Source organism: Paroedura picta, chromosome 10 (genome assembly GCF_049243985.1).
Source record: "Paroedura picta isolate Pp20150507F chromosome 10, Ppicta_v3.0, whole genome shotgun sequence".
Taxonomy (NCBI): Eukaryota; Metazoa; Chordata; class Lepidosauria; order Squamata; family Gekkonidae; genus Paroedura; species Paroedura picta.
Window position 1 is genome coordinate 63231473 of NC_135378.1, and position 23536 is coordinate 63255008.

The window sequence follows — 23536 nt, forward strand, 5'->3', positions numbered from 1 at the left end:
CGGTCCATATTCATAGGCATATATTTATTTATTACATTTATATACCACCCTCCCCAGAGGCTCATATCTGGTAATGGGAGAAAAAGACATTTCATCTTTCCTCTTATATGGATATGGATTTATTTATGATTTCAAATCACCTAAGCTTGTGGCAGTTGCTGTGTTTTGTCAGAATGAATTTCATGTTTTAATCCATAAATTGATCATGTTCTACATGAAGAACTGCTTCCCTTTGCTTGTAATGGTAGTACATGTCATTGCAGGGCCTTTCTCTTTGCGTTCTCAGTCATATCTGCTGTTGGACATCAGCTGTGATCTCTTAGATGATCCACACAAACACAGGCACAGTTTATTTAATTACATAAGGTAAAGGTAAAAGTATCTCTTGTGCAAGATTATAGGAGAAAGTTAAAAGGACCATTGGGATGAGACAAGAGTTGACAACAGCAGCAACTAGGTGCAGCTTTAGGGGTGGCAGGTACAAGGAAGTCTAAAGCGCCAAGGCAATAATAAAAAAAGGTAAAGCTATCCCCTGTGCAAGCACCGGGTCATGTCTGACCCTTGGGGTGACGCCCTCCAGCGTTTTCATGACAGACTCAATACGGGGTGGTTTGCCAGTGCCTTCCCCAGTCATTACCGTTTACCCCCCAGCAAGCTGGGTACTCATTTTTCCCACCTCGGAAGGATGGAAGGCTGAGTCAACCTTGAGCTGGCTGCTGGGATTGAAATCCCAACCTCAAGGACAGACAGCTTCAGACAGCATTTCTGCCGCTTACCTCTCTGCGCCACAAGAGGCTCTATATTTAATTATGTATTCACTCCTTTTTCAGAATGAAGACTTCTTTTCTGAGACAGAGCAGCAAGGAATCAGTCCTCTTTCTCTCTGAGACGAATCCAAATGCTTTCCCTTCCCCCCACATAGCTACTATCCTTGCAGTGTAGTCCTATCCAGTTATGGCAATCTAAACCCAAGAAAATCAATGGGCTGAAACTTTCCCACCCTTTACAATATTCTTCCTCTTAAGTTTCTCTTCCATTTTATCCCCCCAGAGTTCTCAGGAAGAGAATGAACTGAAGTGACTCGCAGTGCCATCCTAAGAACACTTTTGTGGAGCTTGTGACTTAGTCATAATTCAAACTGCGGTCTCCCTAGTCCTAGTTAAACTTTCCAACTACTACACCTTATCAGTTCTCCATTCTTTAGCTCATGTGTCCTGTTTTATGCTTCACATTACAGTAGAATGCAGGAAAAAAGGAAACAAAATCCAGAGATTCCAAGACTACTTATACAAGAGCTTGCACAACATGGTGTGGTTAAAGAGCGGTGGACGCTAATCTGGAGAATTGGGTTTGGTTCTCCACTCCTCCACATACAACAAGTTATGTGACCTTGGACTAGTCACAGTCCTCTTCGAGCTGTTCTTGCATAGCAGTTCTCTCTGAGTTCTTTCAGCCCCACGTACTCTGTTTTGGGGAGAAGAAAGGAAAGTGATTGCAAGCTGCTTTGGGACTCCTTTGGGTAAAGGAAAGCAGGGAATAAAAAACCCTTCCTCATCTTCCATGAGAATCTACCTGCTGTGTTTATTTAAAAGATATCCATGTTACCTTGTCAGATTCCTACTTTCAGTTACACTAATACTTTATCAATATTCAAGCAATAAAACATTAAGCCCAGAGACATAAAAAGCATAACGTTATCTGGGAAATAGACATCAGACCAGAAGCTGACTAATAAAAAGCTGGCAAGATAACTCCCCTAATTTTAAAGGATCAATGAAAAATGTGTGTGTACCTGATATAATATTATATGCCCTCTTGCACAAAGACCTTTGCAGGTTGTTTGTGAAACAGTGGTAGCAGCTATCTTCCTCGGTGCCTTGGATGTTTTGATGTGTCATCTGATTTTGTGGGCGTTCCAGAAAGTAGGCCATTATGACAAGGCTATTATTGAAGTGCCACAAGCAGAGCATAGAAGCATAGAACAGAAAGCTGAAATGTACTAGAGGATTGCTTATGTACCTAAGTACCCTTTCTCAGAGCCATGCAGTTGTAATGACAAAAGGTCTGGGTGTCACATAATAGGCAACAAACGTAAATCTCTGAATTATACTCCAAAAGTAATTGCAGCATGGCTTACTTCACTTTTATAATTTTTATCCTGCGTATACAGAGCTTTGGCTACTATCCTTGCACTCTGGTCCTACGCAGAGTTAATCCCATTTAAACTCAATAAAATCAATGGGCTGAAGTAATTCTTCACGGGGTGTGCTTTTTGTTACATACCACTAAGATGAACTATTATTTGAATGCTGGTTGATCCTGACTAATGAGAGACATGTAGCCCTTGAACTAAATATGAATACATTTTTTAAAAGTGGGTTTTTTAAAGTCTTTATCCAGTTGTTTCTACTGAAAATCAGCTTCAGTAATCGCTCTGCTATGTTTTAAACTACGAAAGAACCAGCTGGGCGTTTTTGATAGTTACTCTTTGTATCAGTGGGAGTATTTTAAAGTTTTAATACTCCCATGTTGGGAGTATTTAAAAGTTTTAATGGGTGTTTTAATGGGTTTTTTTCTTTAGACATTGTGACCCACCACGAGCCGTCTAGGGAGTGGCGGGACATAAATAAATATAATAATAATAATAATAATAATAATAATAATAATAATAATAATAATAATAATACTCATAGACCGTTTATGCACTGAGAACTTCACTGCCCCAGCTCCCATGCAGGAGCACAAATCGGGGGTGGATGAGTTGCACCAGGCCAAATGCTCTCCCGTGTGGGTGCAGGAAGAGGTGGAGCAACCTGCCACAACTAAAACTCCAGCCTGTAGCCCGGCATGAAACCTCCAGTGCATAAACAGTCACAGTGGATTCTTTCCACTTCTTGAAAAGGGAGTAAGTTTGCAAAAGGTAGTTACTTCTGAAGACTGGAATTTGATGCTAGTAGCTCCAGTGGGTGAAGCTTGTGAAGATGAATCCACATGTTCAGGCATCAGCCCTCACCATGGTTTTGTAGAATTTCCTATCTCCCTGGATTAAGGGATTACAGTTTACATGGAAGTGACACCTGGTGATTTATTGGAACACAATAAATGGTTTCAAGGCTCCAGAAATGGCAATATTTTTTTTGTCTAATTTGTTTACTAAGCCATCTGGACCTTTTTTTCTTCTTCTTTTTTTTGCAAATAAGGAAGTGCAAGTTCTCTGTACCACTAACCTGACATTCATAACTGTTCTCTTGGCATGCTTACAAAAATCTAATTAGCTTGCAAAGGACAACTTGCCTTCAGGGAGTATATCAAACTAAAGCACTATTAATAGTAAAAGTCAAAAAGAAAATGGAGATGAAGACTTAAAAAGGAGGTAGCGAAGAGGTACAGGGTTTCCTTTTAGCATTGTTGGTAGTGGAAAAGCCTTTAAATTGTATATAAAATGAACCTGCATGCAAACCATTGATGAAATACAGCTTGCCCTTCCCTGGACTGCTTTGGCCTCTGAGGGAGGATTCTTAGGAATTAAGCCTGGGAGCAACCACCAGGTAATTTAATATGGTGCATCTTGTATGATTCACCCAAGACTGGCTGTATGATACTTTTCAACAGGAGTCACCATAAAAGCCAGTGTGGTGGGCTGGTTAGAGTTTCAAATTAGGAGACCCAGATCTGAATCACCACTCAGCCTTGGAATCCCACTCGGTCATCTTGGATCGTGGCATGTTCTCAGACTAATAATAATAAATAAACAATAAAATAAAACTTTATTTTGTTCCCTGCCCTTCCTGAATAGCTCAGGGAGGGTAACAACATGGTTTAAACATTAATAATAATAGATTCACATTAAAAACCTTCTTAAATCATACAATAGTCCACTGCATGCCCATTCATTCATTCATTCATTCATTCATTCATTCATTCATTCATTCATTCATTCATTCATTCTTTTTTTTATTTATATACCGCTCCCTCTCGGATTCACCATCTCGGGTGGTGAACAATTGATTTGATTTACACAATATAATTCAACAGGAAAACAATATAGCTAAAGCCAGTAAATTGTGGCAATTATCACTTCTCAGCTCTGATGATGGATATTTTCTTGCTTGTCACTATTAGAATTTGGTGGTGGCGGGTTAGGGGGAAGGAAGGGAGTGCGGCCTTATTTGATGTTTTAAGATATTTCCCGGCTGGCCTCAATCATAAGCCCGGTGGAAGATATTAGTCCTGCACTCTGGAGAAATTGGCAAGCTATATCAGGGCCCTGATCTCTCTAGGGAGCTCATCACACCAGGCAAGAGCCAGGGCCAAAAATGCCCTGGCTCTAGTTGAGGCCGGACATATTTCCTTAGAGCCAAGGATCCTCAACTAGTGGTTGTTCGCTGAATGTAGTACTCTCTAGGGCAGCAGTAGTCAACCTGTGGTTCTCCAGATGTCCATGGACTACAATTCCCATGAGCTCCTGCCAGTGTTTGCTGGCATGGGCTCATGGGAATTATATTCCATGAACATCTGGAGGACCACAGGTTGACTACCCCTGCTCTAGGGAACATATTCGGACAGGTTACATCGGGCTTATCATCCATCAGGAGATATGTCATTCGCATATTGGTATCACTCAAGCCCAAAATTCTAGACAAGCTGGGCAAGAAGGCTCATGAAGATGTTAAATGATGTCAGGGAGAGAACCCCCCACTGTGGAACTCTGCAAAGGAGCTGGAAAAGTAGCAATTGATCTTCCCTGATGGCAACCCTCTGTCCTCAACTGTGACTGGGGGGGGGGGAGGGTGGCTGCTCAGAGGACTAGTCTTTTCTGTTTTTCAACAGTGAATCCAGTACTTACTGATGGTCTATTTGGGCCATATCCATATTTCTGGTGGAACAGCTCTGTCTTGCAGGCCCTGCAATACTGATTAAGGTCCCTCAGTGCCCCTCTTTCAGCACCATATTCCACTAGGCTAGGGACAAGGCCAAGAAAGTCCTGGTCCTGGTCAAGGCCAATCTCACTTCCTTTGGGTCAGGGATCCTGAGCAAGTTTGGACTGGATGACCTTAATGCTCTTTGGGAGCATAGTGGAAGAGACAGTCCCACAGATATGCTGGCCCCAAACCTATCTTAAAGGGTAAGGATAAAATGGAAGAGAGGGAAATGATGTGATCTACCATTATCATTGTACAATTATCACCATACTTGATGTACATACATGAATATAGCTGAAGATGTGGGACTGAGCCTGGCAACCAGCAGGGAAGTTGGGCATGGGGACATGGTAGGAGGTGACAGTACTGGCATGATGATGTCATTTACCATGGCATTTCCAGCAATTCCTAGAGCTACCCTCAATCACATCTGGATTTTCCTCAGAAGTGAGGTTTTCATATTGGTGACACTGTTGGGTTTTTAATTCCCCCCCCCCCCTTCTACTGCTTCTTGAAATGGGAGTTGAGGCCAAGTGGGGCTGGGGACTTCCAAATGGTTGGCATTCGCTAATCGAAGAAGTGTCCGAGGGATGTATTCAGATAGGTGGTCCCTCAGACTGACTTTTAAAAAATCTATTGGGGAAATACATGGGAAGCCCTGGAGTTGTAGTGCTGTTTTAGAAGCCACCATAGTAATAGAGAAACTTCACAATCATGTTACTGTGTAGAAAACACCAAGTAAGAGGATCGAACTGGCCAGGCTCTCTGCTTGCCATACACTTTGCAGCGGTAGTCAACCTGTGGTCCTCCAGATGTTCATGGACTACAATTCCCATGAGCCCCTGCCAGCGTTTGCTGGGAATTGTAGTCCACGAACATCTGGACTACCACAGATGACTACCCCTGATGTATAGGAGCGTTGCTTGGTGCGGTTTCCTTCTAACTATAATGGTATGAAGAAACAACATATATTCATTTTTAAGAACACTGATGTAGTAAATTTTAAGCTGTATTATTTAAAGGTTTACTTTTGCTATTTTAGGAGTTTGTCAGCTGGTTAATAAGATGGAAGAGAATTCAGGGAAGATAAAAGCTTTCAACCGAAATGATGAACAGTTCCTGGAAGCTTTTGTCATCTTCTGTGGCTTGGGGATCCAGAATACGCAGATGTATGAAGCCGTGGAAAGAGCCATGGCAAAACAGATGGTGACATTAGAGGTGAGGCTTAATCAAGGCAGTCTTTATGTAACTTGCAGCTGCTTTTTTCAAGGAACTCCCTTGCTTGAGCCAAGCCTGGCTTGATGATGAGCTCAGGATTGTGTCCTTTTGTTTGCTGCTTGCTTCTGTTTTTCCATATGCTTGCATGGTGTTCAGTTGATTATTATCAGCTGTTCCTTTTGTGGGATTCAGCCATGTATGCGAATAGGTAAGAGAGACAGAGCTAGCTGGCTTGTCCTGTTGCATAGAAAAACAACATGGTTCCAGGCTTTGGGACAGCTCCTTTTTCTTGCTTGTGGTTTACCCTGATGATTTTGGCTCAGTCCTTCAAACAAACCAGCTGTTGGACCAACAGCCAGATGACTGTAGGCTTCCTCAGACTTCATCAAACCATATCAAGCATCGACGTCATCTGGTTGTGGTCTTTTGAATTGGTCACTGTTAGTTTTAATGACCGTGGTATGAAAGGAGACTACAGTAGCAGATCCAGGTTTACAGTTATCATCTTCCAAAGTAACTTAGGAAGTCAGATGTTGTAGACTTTGGATCCATTTGCATCCAGTGAGTAAACAGAGTGTCTGTGGCATTTCTGACATGACCAAACATGCCGTCAGTTTGCTTCTGGGGGGAAAGTTCTCATTTAGGTCCTCCATATGCATTAGCACACGGTAATTAAGGCATTTTGCGAAAATCAGTTTGGTCAAGTTGTATGTTGCAAATTGCTGTCTAAGGTGCCATAACCCAAGGAGAGATTTAAAAAACCTTCACAGGCAAAATGCAATGACTGTAATTGTAATTTTAGTCAGTAGTTTTGAAACAAATATCGCCATGCTTTGCTATCAGACGTATTGCCAAGGCAATTGACATCATCATTTACAAACAGCCAATTACAATAAGCAGTCAAAACAACAACAGAAAAGCAAATGGAACTAACAGGATTTAGAGAACCCCAGAAACTAAATGCCTAGATGAGTAAGACATTTTTTGTAGCTGCCAGAGCACAATGATATGTGGCCAGGTGGATAGAACTGGAAAGGAAGGGTGCCAGCAGAGGAAAAACTCCTCTGTCATGGTCATCTTCCTCATTTCTAAGAGCAGGCCCATATGCCTCAGGAAAGCAGACACACTCTATGACTCCTGAAAGAAAACTACTGTGTTGATTACGTTAGATTCCAGTTAACAATCTGAATGCCATGCCAGTTGAAATTCTGATTACACTGAGTTAAACATGACCTAACTGAAACAGTAAGGTTCTTCTTTGCTTACATTTTTCATAATAATTTTCTATTTGTTCCTTGAATAAAAAACACTTTCTCCTAAACTGACAAAATGCCTGCCAAAACCTTTCCAGGACAGAATTTCTTTTATGCCTGTGTTACAAACCTTTGGAAAAAGTTAATTTATTATGACAACCTTGTCAGGGTTATAATTATAGCCATGTTGTAAGCTATTTGTCTTTCATATAGGGACATGGAAGCTTTTCAGATTTTTTTTCCTCATGAAGAAAAGAGTTCTTTGCTCTTTTAAGGCAATGATGTTATTCCCCCCTCCTCCCTCATAGCTTGCTATCCTCAGGAGTCCTATATGCTGGGAAGGCCTGGTAAACTTGCTTCTCCACCCTGCACTAATATGCCAAGAAACTATGCATATCATCCTGGTTAAAATTAATAGGGCTGTGTAGATATTTTGGAGTGATAGTGCAAGAAATATAGGACAAATATAGGTCATTAATACAGATGTTTTATTGTTCAAGGATATTCAATGTACAAGAATAGCATATACTTTCAAATTATTACTAATGCATCATCTAAAACTGAAGTCCAGTAGAGATATACTGTTGGTTTTATGGACCCCATATAAATTTGGAGCCATCCTCAGGAATATAGTCCTTTTCTCTCCCCAGATCTTCCTTCCCGTGTTTGCCCTGGTTTAGAATTACAATTGTACTAATATTAATGTTAGTCAGCTTTGATCTTAAGGTAAGCAAGAGAAGGGGAGGGAGAAGCCATGCTGCAGAAGGGAAGGGGCTCCATATTCATAGTTTGAAGGGAGCTAGCATTATGTCTGCCCAAGATGTGCTATGTCTCCATTCTTAGCCCATTGGTCTGGTGTTATTGAGTTCAGGATAGCACCATCAGACACATACATTAATTACATCTGCATTTCTCACTGATGCATTCACATCTGATGCCATTTACTTATAGGTTGCTTCTTGAAGAACTTGTAGGGTCATGATCTGCCTGGCAGTATTTCAGTGTAAATTATATTTAGCGGAGCTTTAATGATCCCAGTAGAAACAGTAGCTCTTAGGCAACTTCTGTCTTCGTGTCTAAATTAAGAATTGTAATTTATGTATGTTCTGTGTTTCCTTTTCTTGTAGGTTCTTTCTTATCATGCTTCAGCTGCTGAAGAAGAAACAAGGGAACTTCAGGCTACAGCGGTAATACATTTTTTTAAAACTATTTTTTTAAAACTATTTTTTCTTGTCATGGTAGTCTAGGAATATTCAAGTATAGTAATCCTTTAAGATTCCTGCAGGAAATTGGTTATGTCATTTGCTATCTTTGCCGTGATTAATTTCTGTCCTAATAACTGAGTAAAAAAATGCAACAAAAATGTAGCTTTTGTCCAGTAATTTCTGCAAAACAGTTTTCCAACTTTCAGAGTTCCTATATCACTCTTCAGAGCAGAAGCCCCAAACCTTTCCTACTCTTATGGACAGATTTCACTTGTTGTAGAAATTGACGTGGAATACAACAAGGTTACATCTCAGTGCTCATTTTGCCTTCTCTTTCACTAAGTATTGTGGAAGAGGAGAAAATGAAATTTCTTTCTTTAATTTTTTTTTACTCCTGGTTCCTGTAAACAGAGTACTCATGAAAACGGCTGTCCCCACGTGCCAGTCTCCTATCTCCATATGAAGGGATCTTTTGTCAGTGCTTGAAACAAGTAAAAACTTGGGCTCCTCCTTGGAGAGGGATTTGCAATGTCAAAACAATGAGGGCAGCAATATGGGAGTTTTAAAATATTTGTCAAGTGGATAAAATTAAACAGAAGGAAAAATCAGAAAATGCAGGTAGACTGAAAGAGCAATAGAAAGTACTAAATTTGTAGAATTACTGAACTGCAAATAACTAGATGGCACATCATATTTCACCAGTGATTGTGAAACAAGTAACAACAAGCAAACTGGATGATTCCTACTGAAAGCTACTCCGATTAGTAGATATTACTTTCTCATGCTTGGCCAAAAGTCATAACCCACCCCTGGGTATAATGTTTCCCAAGGGAAAAACAAGGAGGGTGATGTGTAAAAGGAAAAGTGTTATGGATTCTCTCTTAGAAGCATTTTAGGCAAAGGGGCAAGACTTGGAAAAGGAGGGAAGTTTAAAGAAGTAGAGAGTTAGTTTCATTTGTTGCCTGATATTGTAGTCAATACAGTCAATACATTGATATTGTAGTCAATATAGTGTGAGAAGTTCTGTGGAGACTCACAGAAACATATGTTGGTAGGGGCCATACAGGCTATCTATTCCAACTCCCTGTTCAGTGCAGGATCAGCCTGAAGCACCCCTGTTAGGTATCTGTCCAGCTGCTGCTCAAAAGACCATCCATGGGGGGAGCTCACCACCTCCTTAGGCAGGCAATTCCACTGCTGAACTGCTCTGCCTGTGAAATCCACCCCCTCCTTTATCTAGCCAATACCATTTTATCAGGCCCGGGTGAGAAGAAGGTGCATGTCCAAATTTGGTTGAGTGGAAGTGGATGCTGCATATGAGGTGGGGCAGGGAGTGTAAAATAAGGAAGAAAAGGTTCAAATCGGTTGATAGTTCTGGCTTCACTTATGATTAGGTTTTCATTCTGAATTGTAAAGCAAGTTCCTGGAGGGTCTTAGAAGATTGATTGCTGTTCATGGCTGAAATTTTGATGGATCCTCAGGAAGCCAAAGGATGGAGCCATTGTCAAGGGAGAGTCTGCCCCTTCCCCCAAGCCTGTTTCCTTATGAGTTAGTATCTTGATAATCTCTATCCTGATCTTCATTTCTCAGATGTAATATCAGATACAGAGTATTTCCTGCAGTTTCAGGTGGTAAAGTTTGAAAAGTCACATGAAGGGCTCAAATCCATAGCTCCCAAACAGGCATCTTTGTCAGTAACATTTGTCTTGAATCCCACGCAAGAGACTCAAAGCAGCTTACAACCCACAAGACTATACAATTCAGGAAGCTCCCAGGACAAACTTACCACAGGTAATGAGCTACAAGGATGTTCTGGACTGGTGCTAGCTCCACTAACATGGTTTAGGCTAAGAGCAAAGGACTCATATCTTTGGCCCAAGGCCTAAGTTACACCCAGAAAAATGGAACTAAACTCCACTTCTTCTTGAGAAAATCTAGTTAAATCACAACTCATTTTCTTCTTTCACCTTTGTAGAGGTGACTGAGTTCTTCCTCAGCACCGGCGAAGGCTAAGATCTTCACTGCAAAGCCTCATGATGTATTTGCTGGTCCTTTTCACAGATGTTAAAAGGCTGAGACTTAAATTTCCATGCTAGAGCATATTATTCATTTGTGCTGTTCTGTTGAATTATTGTTAACATTTATAAAATAAATGTTTTTTATGTAGACATGTGATATCCTCAAGGGACAGCATAAACCAATAGCAGGGCCTCAAATGCAAGCAAGTCTGCTTATTGCCACTCTGCTTCTCGTTCATGGTGGAAGCATCTCTTGGATTTACCTTAGATTCCTTGAAAAGTAACTCTTACTCTAGATTCACAATTATATACTTAATTCAATGATCAGCAACAACAAATGGGGGATACAGCTGATACAAAAATGGAGGTGAACTGGTCCCTGAAGTCGGATAGTTCTCTTCAACGAACCATTTCTTAAAAGCTTGGTTTCCAGAAGTCTCCATTTTAGTGAGCATGTCAAGAATGTGCTGCAAGCAAAGGAAAAGCTAACGTACCCAACAGTTTTAGCAAAACGGTGATGTAGCAAGAATGTATGCTGCCGTTTCTTTGGAAGGGGAAGAGTGGTTTCATGAGTGCTTAGCTTCATGAACACTCTGTTTTGTTTTGTTATGTTTTGGTTCCACCTATTATTGGAACATTGTTGAGGTGTTTAGTCAGCATCCTGATTTCATACTAGTGCATTCCAAAGACCTGTCATCTTACTGTCATATTACAGTACATGCCATGAAAACCCATTGACTGCACCATATAGTAGTGCTGGGTTGCATACATTCCTCTGCTGCATAGTATCTCTTGGCCATTTCATTTCTTCATATTGTGGGGTTATAAAGTCACCTTTATCTCATTTAATGTATCTCTAGAGGCTGAGAGAGGATTTCATGGTCAGAAGATAAATTCAGTTTTAAACATATACAAAGAAGGGGATCAAACTCGCTCCTTGTTTATTAAAAGGCAACAAAATCCTTCTAATAATGAGTATTGCAAGATTTCTGATGTGGTTCTCATTATAAGTGCCAAACCCACTAACTCTCTGCATAGTTACAGTGTTCTGTAAAATTATGTGGTGTTTTGGTGTCGTGGTAGACCCGGGAGCTGCTTACAAGTGACATAACCTACAAAATCAAGCAATTCATTCAGTTGGCTGAAAACAAGAGATTCTAGGACTCTTCACCCCCCCCCCCGCCAGTGCTTCATTAAATTTGGTAACAAATATTTACCTTTTAAGCACATGAAATCTCTCTGCAAGTACTCTCGTTTTCAGCCAGAGAGCTTCAGATGTATAGTTCGAGAACAAATTTAGTAACTAACATTAGTCATCCGAGTTATAAAAAGAACAGCTGTGTGGCTGCTTTTATTTCTTTAACCAAGGCCTCCATGCACATAAACAGGACAGTGTCCCATATCCTTCCTCTGAAATAATGTGAATTATACATGCTTTGAGTGTGCCCTCACAATTTTCTAACTATCATCAAACTCAGCTGCAGTGAAATTTATTTACTTTGCTACAGCCATTTTCAGTTCTGCAACTGGCATGAATGATGCAGCTTTTCATATTGGAGTGTCATTCTTACCTGCCTCTGCCGGCAACTTGAAGGATTTGCATAGGGCATTTGCAACCCAAAGCTAGCCACGGGTTCTGTCTTGACCCTACACCACCATTCTTCAACCTTATGACCATGGAGGAGCCCCTTCAAAGACCCCTGGAAATGATGTCAGCTGGCCGTGCCCCCTGTCATGCCCCCAGAAGTGACATCACTACCCATATCCTTAGCCCTCCTTTTGCTCCCTCCCCCTGCCTTTACTACTACTATGGTGGCTCTGCCTCATGTAGATCAGAAAGAAGAGTAGGAGCTGAGAAGACAGCCGGGATCCTCCTCCAACATACCATGCTACCTCAGAGCTCCCACAGATGCCCAGGTGTCCATGGACCCCGGTTGGAAATCCCCGCCCTACACTAAGCAGCCTGGTTGTCATATCTACTGCTTATAGTGGGAGAGGTATTTATAGGTATAGCCTTAACTACCCCAGTGAGGTGAAATTCTTGGGACCTGTAAGCAAATCACCCCTACTAAATCTTTGTTTAGAGGTAATTTTGTGCCTTACAGGGACAGCACAAGGAGGAATGACAACAGTAGTGTGGTATACCCAGAGATATAGAAATGTTGCATGTGTGGGGGGGGGGTATAAAAAATTGAACTGCAAGTACAGGGGGATAAATCTTGAAGCTCCTCCCCCCTTGCTGCCTTCAGTATTTTTCTGCTGCTGATTTCTAGTATCAGATCCTGTCTGGCAGTATAACTTCTGAAAGCATCAAAATAACATGATCAGGAGTTTCATGTGCTCAGGAGTTGCTTTATGTTCTCATTTGAGGCATTTGTGCTGTTAAGAAGAGAGCATGGCTTGGTGAATCTTAATTGGTGAATGTATGACTGCACAATCATACATCAAACACGGGCTGCCTGCGGGGCTTTGTAATTAGTGCGGCTGGCCCACTGTCGGGCTGTGCCAGGGTGAAATACTTGTCTTTTTCCTGGCTTGGCTTTTTCTGCTTTCATTTGTGTGCCGCAGTACTAGGGGGAAGGGAAGGTGTCACCTGCACGCGCCTTTGAAGTGAGAACAGGTCGCATAAGGCTGCTGCTTCAGTTTGTAGATGTCGCATTGTGTTAAAGCAATCACACTTTTCATCTTTTATGTGGGCCATGCAATGTGAGTGACACAGAGAAAGATCCCAGTTAGAGGCCTCTGGATAAAGTAGATAACATGTAGTAACAATTCTGGGCTCACCTTCCCATTTTCGGTAGCAGAAAAGGCCTGATTTTACTTTAAAGCCACAAACGTGAGAACTGTTCAAGTCAAATTGGACCATGAAAGAGGACTGCCTGTTCTGATAGATGGGAGGGTTAGCAGTATGCATATTTGACACAGATGTAGCAGAACGATGCTTGTATGCTTGACGTTAGGCTATCTTTCTCTTCCATTGTTATCTATTCTGACAGCAGTTCCTCTCCAGTGCGTCAGGCTGAATTGCTTTCAGACTTGCTTCCTATGACCTTTTAACTAAAAGTGACAGGGATCGAAGCTGAAACCTTTTGAACACATGCCATGTACTGTACTACTGAGCTAGAGCTTCTCCCTTACGAAGGTCATGCTAGGAAAAATTCATCTGTTACAGCATGAAATGTAAATGCCAGTTCCTGGATTATGGTAAGAAACTCTGGTCTGCAGTTGTTAGTACCTGGGGGCACCAGCAGATTCAGTTGTTCCGGCAAAACGCAGCTGCAGTCACCCAGCAATTATTGCATTGGTAGAATTGCAATGTGTCTAAATGTTTTCCTTTTCATTTCAGAGAAGGTATTCTAAGTGCTTTATTGTTCTCTTTCTGTATTTTTTTAAAAGGCTGCTGTTGTACCATCAGCACAATCCCTGAAACTCACAGACTTCTACTTCAGTGACTTTGAGCTGTCAGATATGGAAACTTCTCTGTGCACAATTCGAATGTTTATTGATCTTAATCTCGTGCAAAATTTCCAAATGAAACATGAGGTAAGAATTCTCTGTTAGATGGAGTGGGCCATATGGAGATTGTGACTATCAGTGTATACCAAACCATATATTGAAGAGGCGGAGCAGGAGTGGGTAAACATCCATGAACAACTAGGTAACTAAATATCATCATAATAAATAAATAGTTGAAGTGCTGGTTGATGGGCTAGTCTACCCAATGCACAACTATACATTTGCGTTCCATCTGGGAATTTCATTCATGATACCAAGAACTAGTGAAAAGTATTGCACATACCTACGCTCTCTGTTCTTAGAACTGATCTCGTCAGAACTGTGGCTGAAGTTCATTGGGAAGTCTAGAGCTTTCAACTGCTCCAGCTGTTGCAATTTCCTTGTTATACATAGACAGTGAAAGTCATATCTGCCATCTTTTACTCGATGGCTCACATAAATGTGGCAATTGTTCTGAATATTTGCTACACTGGGGTTTTTGCCGTTTGACTTATTAATTGCATTGGGTCTTCCTTTCCTTTACATACAAGAAGCCAGACTGCACATGTGAGACTCGCCCTGAGACTGGCCTACTGGCCTTCCCTCTGCCATGTCTTCAGCTTTTCCCAAGGGGCTTCCCAGGACTCCTAATGGGTGTGGGAGAGGATCTGCTCACTGCTTCAAGATTCCTTTGCCCTGGCTGGCCAGTTTCTGGAGCAGAGAACCCTCCAGTCTTCTTCCTTCCAGGCCTTATGCAAGCAATCCTATTTTAAAAGACGGTTGCTCTACTCCCTTTCCTCCAGAACCCCATAGGTGTTATCTTTGAAAGGGTACAGAGGAGAGCGATGAAGATGATCTCGGGCCAAGGGACCAAGCCCTATGAAGATAGGTTGAGGGACTTGGGAATGTTCAGCCTGGAGAAAAGGAGGTTGAGAGGGGACATGATAGCCCTCTTTAAGTATTTGAAAGGTTGTCACTTGGAGGAGGGCAGGATGCTGTTTCTGCTGGCTGCAGAGGAGAGGACATGCAGTAATGGGTTTAAACTACAACGATATAGGCTAGATATCAGGAAAAAATATGTTCACAGTCAGAGTAGTTCAGCAGTGGAATAGGCTGCCTAAGGAGGTGGTGAGCTCCCCCTCACTTGGCAGTCTTCAAGCAAAGGATGGATACACACTTTTCTTGGATGCTTTAGGATGCTTAGGGCTAATCCTGGGTAGAGCAGGGGGTTGGACTAGATGGCCTGCATGGCCCCTTCCAACTCTATGGTTCGATGATTCTATGATCTTCTTTTAGCTCCACCTCTACTCTTGTTACTTCCTTGGCCACACACTCTGCCATTAACCTCTAAGACTTGTGAGTTCCTACAATGAACTGACCCAACATTGAGAAAAAGCTTAATGTAGTGGTTAAGTGTGGCAGCCTCTAATATGGAGAACTGGGTTTGATTCTCCACTCCCCCATATGCAACCAACTGGGTGACCTTCAGCCAGTCACAGTTCTCCCAAAGCTTTCAACTTCACCTACTTCACAGGTTGCATGTCATGGAGACAGGAAGGAAGGCACTTGTAAGCTTCTTTGAGACTCATTGGGTAGCAAAAAGTGGGCTACAAAAAAGTAGCTCTTCTTCTTCCACAATGGTGTGTGTCCCGACATTCGACATAAAACCAGAAAGGGAAACAGAAACCCAACCTGACTAGGCAAGTTAGAAACCTAAAGGTTGAGCTGCAGAAAAAGTTTGATATTTAAAATAGAAATATTTATTATACTCAGGTGCACAAAATATGGATAATGGAGATTTTATTGATGTTTTTAGTTTATTTATTTATTTAGTTTTTATTATGTGCACCTGATTATAATAGATGTATTTTTAGTATAAAAGTTTTTCTGCAGCTCAACCTTTAGGTTCCTAACATGCCCGTTTCGACCCCAGAGTTTTCCTCCAAGCCAAAGTCACTCGGGTCACTGCTTCTGTGACCCGAGCACAACTAGAAAAAGAAGAGTTGGTTCTTATATGCTGCTTTTCTCCCAAAGGAGTCTCAAAGCAGCTTACATTCACATTCCCTTTCCCCACACCCTGTGAGGTAGGTGAGGCTGAGAGAGCCCTGAGCTTACTGCACAGTCAGAACAGCCTTATCAGTGCTATGGCGAGTCCAAAGCCACCCACAGCTGGCTGCACGTGGAGGAGGAGCGGGGAATCAAACCCGGCTCTCCAGGTTAGAAAGTCCTCCTAACCACTACACCAAGCTGGCTTTCTACCCCAAGCTGGCTAGGCTGGTGTGAAGCCCTCCTGCCCATTCTTTTTTATTGGCTCCTGCTTCCTCTGGCCCTTTGAGTCCTGGGCCCATGTGGAAGACTGGGGTGGGCTTGGTCTCCTCTGAAGTTGGCATCTTGCTGGGTTTTCCCCGCACTGCTTCTCCCAGCAAGCCCCAGCTGACTGGTGGCTTGTCTTTGCTGGCAGTCAGTGATGTCTCAGCTCCTGCTCTCTTCCTCAGGCTTGGTGATGACTCTGTGGCTTTGTCAGGTAAGGAGGAGGACCAAGGCAGCCCGGAAAAGTCTAGGGTTCTCAGCAAACTTGGACAGCACCAAACATCTGGTGCAGAGAAGCCCAACATCTCAATTCCAACAATTAGCTATATAAAATCTTTCCAACATGGGCCATTTGTAGGCTCTGTATCTGTAGTGGGTCTAGTCCTGCCCCCATCCTCTCCAGTTTCCCTTTAAGATAACAGATGTGGAAAAAAATCTTGGTGTCATTTTGTAGCTTGCTGTTCAGGTTACAGTTTAAATCAGGCTTTTTCAACCAGGTCTTTGTGAAACCCTGGGGTTTCTTAATGGCCCTGGAAGGGTTTCCCAAATGAATGGGAGTAAATTAATTTGTAATATGTTAAAAAAATGATTAAGCATTAATATGGTGACATATATGGTCATGTCAACCTGCCCCCCCCCCAATGGCCAATGATGGGGCTGGAGGGGGTGGGAAGGGGAGGAACCCTGGATGGGCATGTACAAAACTATGCTTCTCAATCATATTCTGTATGATTGTGCCACTTCTGGGGTTTCTCAAATTTGAAGAACGTTTCAGGGGTTTCTGAACGGTAAAAAGGTTGGGAAAGGCTGGCTTTAAATCAAGAAATGAAGTTGCTGAGATACCAAATACAGCATGGCACAGTTTTCTTATTATGGTTCTTTTTGAGTAAAAGTATATTTTTCCAACTATGCTTTGCAAAATGTGACGAAAACCATGTGGGAAATCTTTCCATGCTGGGAAGCTGAAAATAGAATGTTATGTTTGTGTCTGTGAAAATGGAATATGCCGTATGTTTTACTGAACAGTGGTATGCTCTCTTAAGGCCCTCTGCAGCTGGATTTTAAGTGTGAGGAAAAATTATCGGAAGAACGTTGCCTATCACAATTGGAGACATGCCTTTAACACAGCCCAGTGCATGTTTGCTGCTTTAAAGTCAGGGAAACTTCAGGTATGCTTGGATTTGATTATTTGCATTAAGAATCTTTAAAAGCTAACCACACAACGTGACACTGACACACAACAAGGTAAACTCTAATCAAGGACTGTCTCCATGAGTTGGATACCTGAGGGACAGAATTCCATGTGGTGTGTAATGTGTGACTCAGGAATTCTGTGTACACACACACACACACACACACACACACACACACACAATGTAATGTATATGGAGTGTACTTTCATAAAATATCCAGCACTGTCCTTTACCACAGTGGTCCCCAACCTGCGGGCCGCGGCCCGGTGCCAGGCCGTGAAGGCCATGGCGCCGGGCCGCAGCTCCCTCTCCCCCCCCCGCAGTAAAAAACTTCCCAGGCTGCAAGCTTGCGGCCCGGGAAGCTTCTTACTGCGGGAGGGCGGGGAAAGGGAATCAGGGCCGGCCGCGCCCCGCGAGTGCAGCCTGATGCGTGGGCGCGGCCCGCAGGTGTGGCCTGATGCGTGGGCGCGGCCCGTGGGCACAGCCTGCGAGTGCGGCCCGATGCGTGGGCGCGGCCTGCGCGGGCTGCGGCCCGCGCCCCAATGCCCTGCCGGTCCCCAACCTCAGAAACGTTGGGGACCACTGCTTTACCAGAGCCAAGGGGTCAGAGATTCTTGTGAATCTAGTTAAAGAACAGGAAGCAATGAGGCAATTTTCACAAAAGAGTAAGCAGTTATATCCCTCATGGCTTTTTATAAGGATCAATAACATTTTCATTCCCAGTAGGGACGTATAGCAGCTTATATTTTATGTTAACAGTCCTGGGACGTAGGTTACACTGAGTGTGTGACTGGCCAAAGGTCACTCAGAAAACCTCTAGAGCAGAGCAGGGATTTGAGCTTGGGAAATTCTAGATTAGCTATCTTTACACCCAATTGACCTTGAACCAGGGGTAAATAATGCAGTGGTCAAATTTGCAGTTGGTATCAAATTAATTCAGATCTCTCCAAACAGGGTGAACAGATAGCAGAATGGCTAATATACACAACCTCATGGTTGATATTCAATGAAGAACAGTGTTAGGCAGCAATAGTTAGGTACGCTACTCCCCTATCCTTTCCTCTTCACCTGTTTAATAATTGGGGGAGGGATGGGATTTTTAGCCGTCAGGTTAGTAGATTGATGTTTTAATGGGAATTTTAATGGGGTTAGTTGTTGTGACCCGCCTCGAGCCTGTCGGGAGAGGCGGGAAATAAATCTAATAATAATAATAATAATAATAATAATAATAATAATAATAATAATAATAATAATAATAATAATAATAATAGGGTGGGTATATTTATGGGTTATTAAGAAAGCAATTGAAAGCAAAAGGGTTAATCTTGTCTTAATGTCTTTGCCTAAAATTGTGGTGCCGCTGGAACAGCATACATTTATTTATAAGTGTTTTGCACAGGTATGATTAAAAGCCATATAGAAAATTTAAAATTTAAAACTGTCATCTAGTAAATGGCACCTTGCCAATCAGAACTGAAAGAAACCACCAGGATTCTCTACAGGCTCTTGTAAAATATTCTGCGCTGCAGAATGTAATCTTGGTTGCTCTTTTCCAGAGCTCAGTCCTATCTTTTTTTGCCTAAAAAGGAAAAAGTGTTTTTGGCTTTCCAGTTCAGCAAAATACAACTAGAGTGATACATAACAGGTTTATACAGTGAGATATGACGTAAAAGTTCTCTGTGTAGTTAAAGCAAAAGATATCTTGATAAAATTGGCTAGAAACAGCCTCAAGTCAGGCGAATAAATCACCTTATGAAAATGATGTGATCATGGCCTTGAATTATTTGGCTTTAATAAGGATTAAACAAATTCAGGGGACATCCATAGGTGTTAGCCATGACAGCTTCATGGGATGTCCAGATTCAGAGACACTAACTCTGAATGCCATTTGTTATGGAAGCAAGGAAATGGGACAAGAGCTTGTCTTAATGCCTGACTTATAAGGTTTTAGGTGGTATCTGACTGACCATTCTTGAAGCAAGATACAGGGACTTGATATATACCATATTTGCCGGCGTATAAGACGACTGGGCATATAAGATGACCCCCCAACATTTCCACTCAAAATATAGAGTTTGTTACATTACTTTACAGTACTATGGGCCACTATGGGCAGCTATGTCTAACAACTGTAGACAAAAGTATGTTTTCTTTAAAATTGAAACCAAATCATTTTCTAGATGCCTGAGAACTGGAAAGGAAAAAAATGAACAGGCCTACTTTTGTTCTAATTATGTATGGATTTTGCTGTACTTTATATACTTCAGATCTTAATGACCCTGTATCAACAAAGGAAAAAAATCTCTTAGTGTAAGACACAATCTTGTATTATAATACTTACATGGTTGCATTACCATGGCATGACCCATCATATAATATTAACATATTTATAAATCCAGAGCTATTTTGCTATGTTAATGTGTGTTGATACTTGAATATTATCTGAGTTCAAAATACCCGCAGTCAAAAATGGAAACAATGAACCATTAATTTCAAATACACAACTTCCTGTTTTAAGTGTAATTATCTTTCTTCCCCTCCTGCCTTTCATGTCACATTCAGAACAAACTTACGGATGTTGAAGTCCTTTCTTTGCTGATTGCAGCTCTGAGCCATGATTTAGACCACAGAGGGGTGAATAATTCTTACATACAGAGGTGAGTGAAGGAGATAGCTGACAGGGATTTAAATTTGCTTCTGTTCCCTAATACCTATTGTGCTAACCTGTGTATGGTTGTGACAGGTACAGCTCCTGTTACATTTAAAGTGAAATAAGGCAAGGAAAAGGTGATTAAAGTAAATGGGAATTCAGTAAGAAGCACAAGATCATCCTGGAAGCCTTTTGTAAATGGCATCTGCCAATGGTTGTTTATTGAACCAGGACGTGCCTTGTACTGGCATGTTGGTTTAAAGAACCTTTACTGTTAGTGAAGGTTCATTCATTGCAGTTCATTTCTTTGGTGAGACTTGGAGTGTTTAGGCTAAATCTCTGCTTATGCCCCTCAGAACCCGCACCTAGATAGTGTGTATAAACACATGATTTATAAAAGTTACGTGAATTCCCCTAATACAGAAAGAAACAAGTCTGGTAAATTAAGAGATGATATGACTTTGTTGTAACGCTAGAACCTTGGAGACCCCAAGTTAAATCTCCCTTTCAGCCTCATGGTTTGCTGGCTGACATAAAGTCAGTTACTCTCTGGTTAATGTACCTAGCTAAAATGGGGCAGAAATGGGCTCCACTTCCTCGGAAGGTCAGCATATAAACAAGTTTTGGGAGTACAGCAGGGATACTCTCACTTCTGTGATGTTTGCCTGTGGCAATTCTTCTAAGCGGAGCTGTAGTTGCTTATAGACTGGCCATATTGAGGTTGGGTTATCTAAGAAAATTGTGGGATTTCCTATTTGGGGGGAACATCTGAACAAATATTTGCCAGGAATGAATTATATGAAAAGTGTTGTATTCAAGTGCTGAATTATTCAGTAGTTTTGGTGATTCATGTAGGACGAATATCACCCATAAAACTCTGTGAAATTATCTGTGTTGTTAGAACCATTGCTAAAAAGGGTATCATGGGAAGATTTGAGAGGCATTTTCATTAGATGACTTCGGAGGAGGAATGACATTTGGGCTGATCCTGCGTTGAGCAGGGGGTTGGCCTGTAGGGCCCCTTCCAACTCTATGATTCTATGATTTTATGATACTTCTCAGAAAACTGAGGATGGTGAAGGCCTCTTGTGAAAATGCTCTCTGTCCCCACCTCCACATGAAGATCACAACTTACAGCAGGAGGGGAAAAAGTGAACTTCTGAGAGAGTGATGCACTCTCTCCTTTCCCATCATCCCTGTCTTCCTGTCACCAGAATTTAGATTTGCTGTAGCCAGAATTAGAAGGCTATTTTTTAAACTTTATTTATTTAAGAATAAATTATTTCCAGGAAAACATCTGGGGATGCATCATTACCCTTCCAAAAATGTCCTGGGAAAATTTCGTCAGTGAAGCCCAGCATTTATGCATACCACAAATTAGAGACACTTACTTTTTTATAACATTTATAGTCCCGTTTAAAAAAAAAAAAATCTACCCAGGCTAATGAAGAATAGATTAAAATGAGGATTGGGTTGTGTGTGTATTTGTTTGTGTGTTTTTTGAGGGCTGTGGGAGCAAAGAGGCTTACAAGACTTGGCTCAAGATACTGTTTTTGGAATACTAGAGTTTTAAAAAGAGTCAGTGAGCAATAAGCCTGGTCAGAAAAAAAATCTGTTTCATGGAATACGTTTTTACAACTTATTTTGTTGGCATAAAGCTTCCCCCCCCCTTTCCACCCATCGGAAGTATGCAAATAAAACTTTAAAAAACAAGAATTGTGCAGATTCATTGGATCTCGAGTCCATCTGTTCCAGGACTGGTTAAGAGAGGCAGCGGCCCCTGGGATCCTCTCAAGCATAGCTTGATAGTGCCATGATCTGTTGCTTATTCTCAATGTCTGATTGTTGCAAATAAATGGAGATTCCATTTTGTTATAACAAAGAACTTTGAACATTTCCATTAAAATAATGCTAGTATCCACTGTCACATTTTGTGACAATAAATTGCACCCATTAATTATATATGGTAAGTTAGAATAGTGGTAAGTTAGAATAGTGCCACAGATCAAGGAAATAGATCTTCTTTGCGAGAAAGATTTTGAGACGGGATAAAGGGCATTATTTTCCTTCTAAACCAAGGCAGAGACAGAATAGATGAAATCCCATTGAGTGATGTATGAACGCTCTGTGCTGAATCTGCAACTGCCCAGATTTTTGTTAACATCCCTGCCAATTTATTTACTTATTTATTTTTCTTGTCAAGGCTCTGGCTGGGTACTCCAGAGTGGCTGGCTGGCATTTGCAAGTCCTTGAGAGAGATGTGCTTGCATATAAACACAAATGGATGCTCCTATCTCCATAAGCCTTAACTTACTGCTTGGGAGGGAAAATAAGCTCTTAGAGAAAATTACACTTCATGGTGTTCTCCAGCATGACTTCCTGCTGGTGTTTAATTGGACATGTGGTTTTCACAGCCTCCTGAATTCTGTTCTAAGGCTAAGAAAACTACAAAGTGCCATCAACTCTCAACAGTCTGGTAAGTGTTGAGTATTTGCCAACAGCACCCTTCCCAGCTGCCTCTGCAAGGAAGAATACTGCCAAAATAGTTCTCATGGTAAACAGTAAGCGATTCATTGCTATGAATCTATGGTCTAGTTAATTCAGGAGAAGACAGACTTGTAAATAGGAAAGCTTAATTTCTGAACACGCTTTTGTGAGGTTGCAGCATTACAAATTCTAATTTTGCTGCTGCTCCCGATTCTTCATGTTGAATCCTATTGAGGTTATTTGGGTTTCCTTGACTCTATTGTCTCTACGCAGGACACAATAAACCACAACCCTCTAAAGTTGGTTAGGCTGACCTGCAGTGGTTTGCCCTAGGTCACCCAATGAGCACTTTAGTTCTAAGGAGATAGGATTGGAGAGATGAAATCGCTTGGTTGGATCCTTACTGGATTCTATTTTACAGAATGGAAAGATACCAGAGTCATGGAAAGAGGCCAGTTTAACACTTACTCATAAAGAGGGGCAGGATCCCAACAAGACATTATAGAGCAATATCCATACTAAATAATGATTATAAATTGTTTATAATTATCTTAGCCTCAAAGTGAGAGGAAGGGAAACTGGTGAAATGATTGGCAGCCATTTAAAAACTTCACAGTGAAGCAGGTGTGCCTGTCAGCTATTAGGTTGAAATGGCCCTGTACAGACAAATCGGACAAAATTCTGTTAAATGTTTGAGGATTCCAAACTGAACCAAGTTTGTGTCTAATTTGGGTTTGTGAGGCAGTTTGTCCCCATCTCCACTAGGAATTACTTGGATTCCTGGG

At 41.6% G+C, this 23536-nt stretch overlaps 1 protein-coding gene across 8 annotated transcripts in view; it reads left to right on the forward strand.

Moving 5' to 3' along the window:
* Positions 1-23536, forward strand: part of PDE5A (phosphodiesterase 5A) — a 114250-nt gene that overhangs the window by 76173 nt on the left and 14541 nt on the right. For 5 of the 8 annotated variants that reach the window (XM_077300444.1, XM_077300445.1, XM_077300442.1 and 2 more), the window contains exons 10-14: positions 5965-6140; positions 8521-8580; positions 14013-14159; positions 17465-17590; positions 20177-20271. In XM_077300444.1, the coding sequence (XP_077156559.1) occupies positions 5965-6140; positions 8521-8580; positions 14013-14159; positions 17465-17590; positions 20177-20271 (604 nt within the window). Of the gene's footprint in view, positions 1-5964; positions 6141-8520; positions 8581-14012; positions 14160-17464; positions 17591-20176; positions 20272-22678; positions 22741-23536 lie in introns of all 8 variants that reach the window. The other 3 variants (XM_077300441.1, XM_077300440.1, XR_013224837.1) reach the window with 2 other exon arrangements.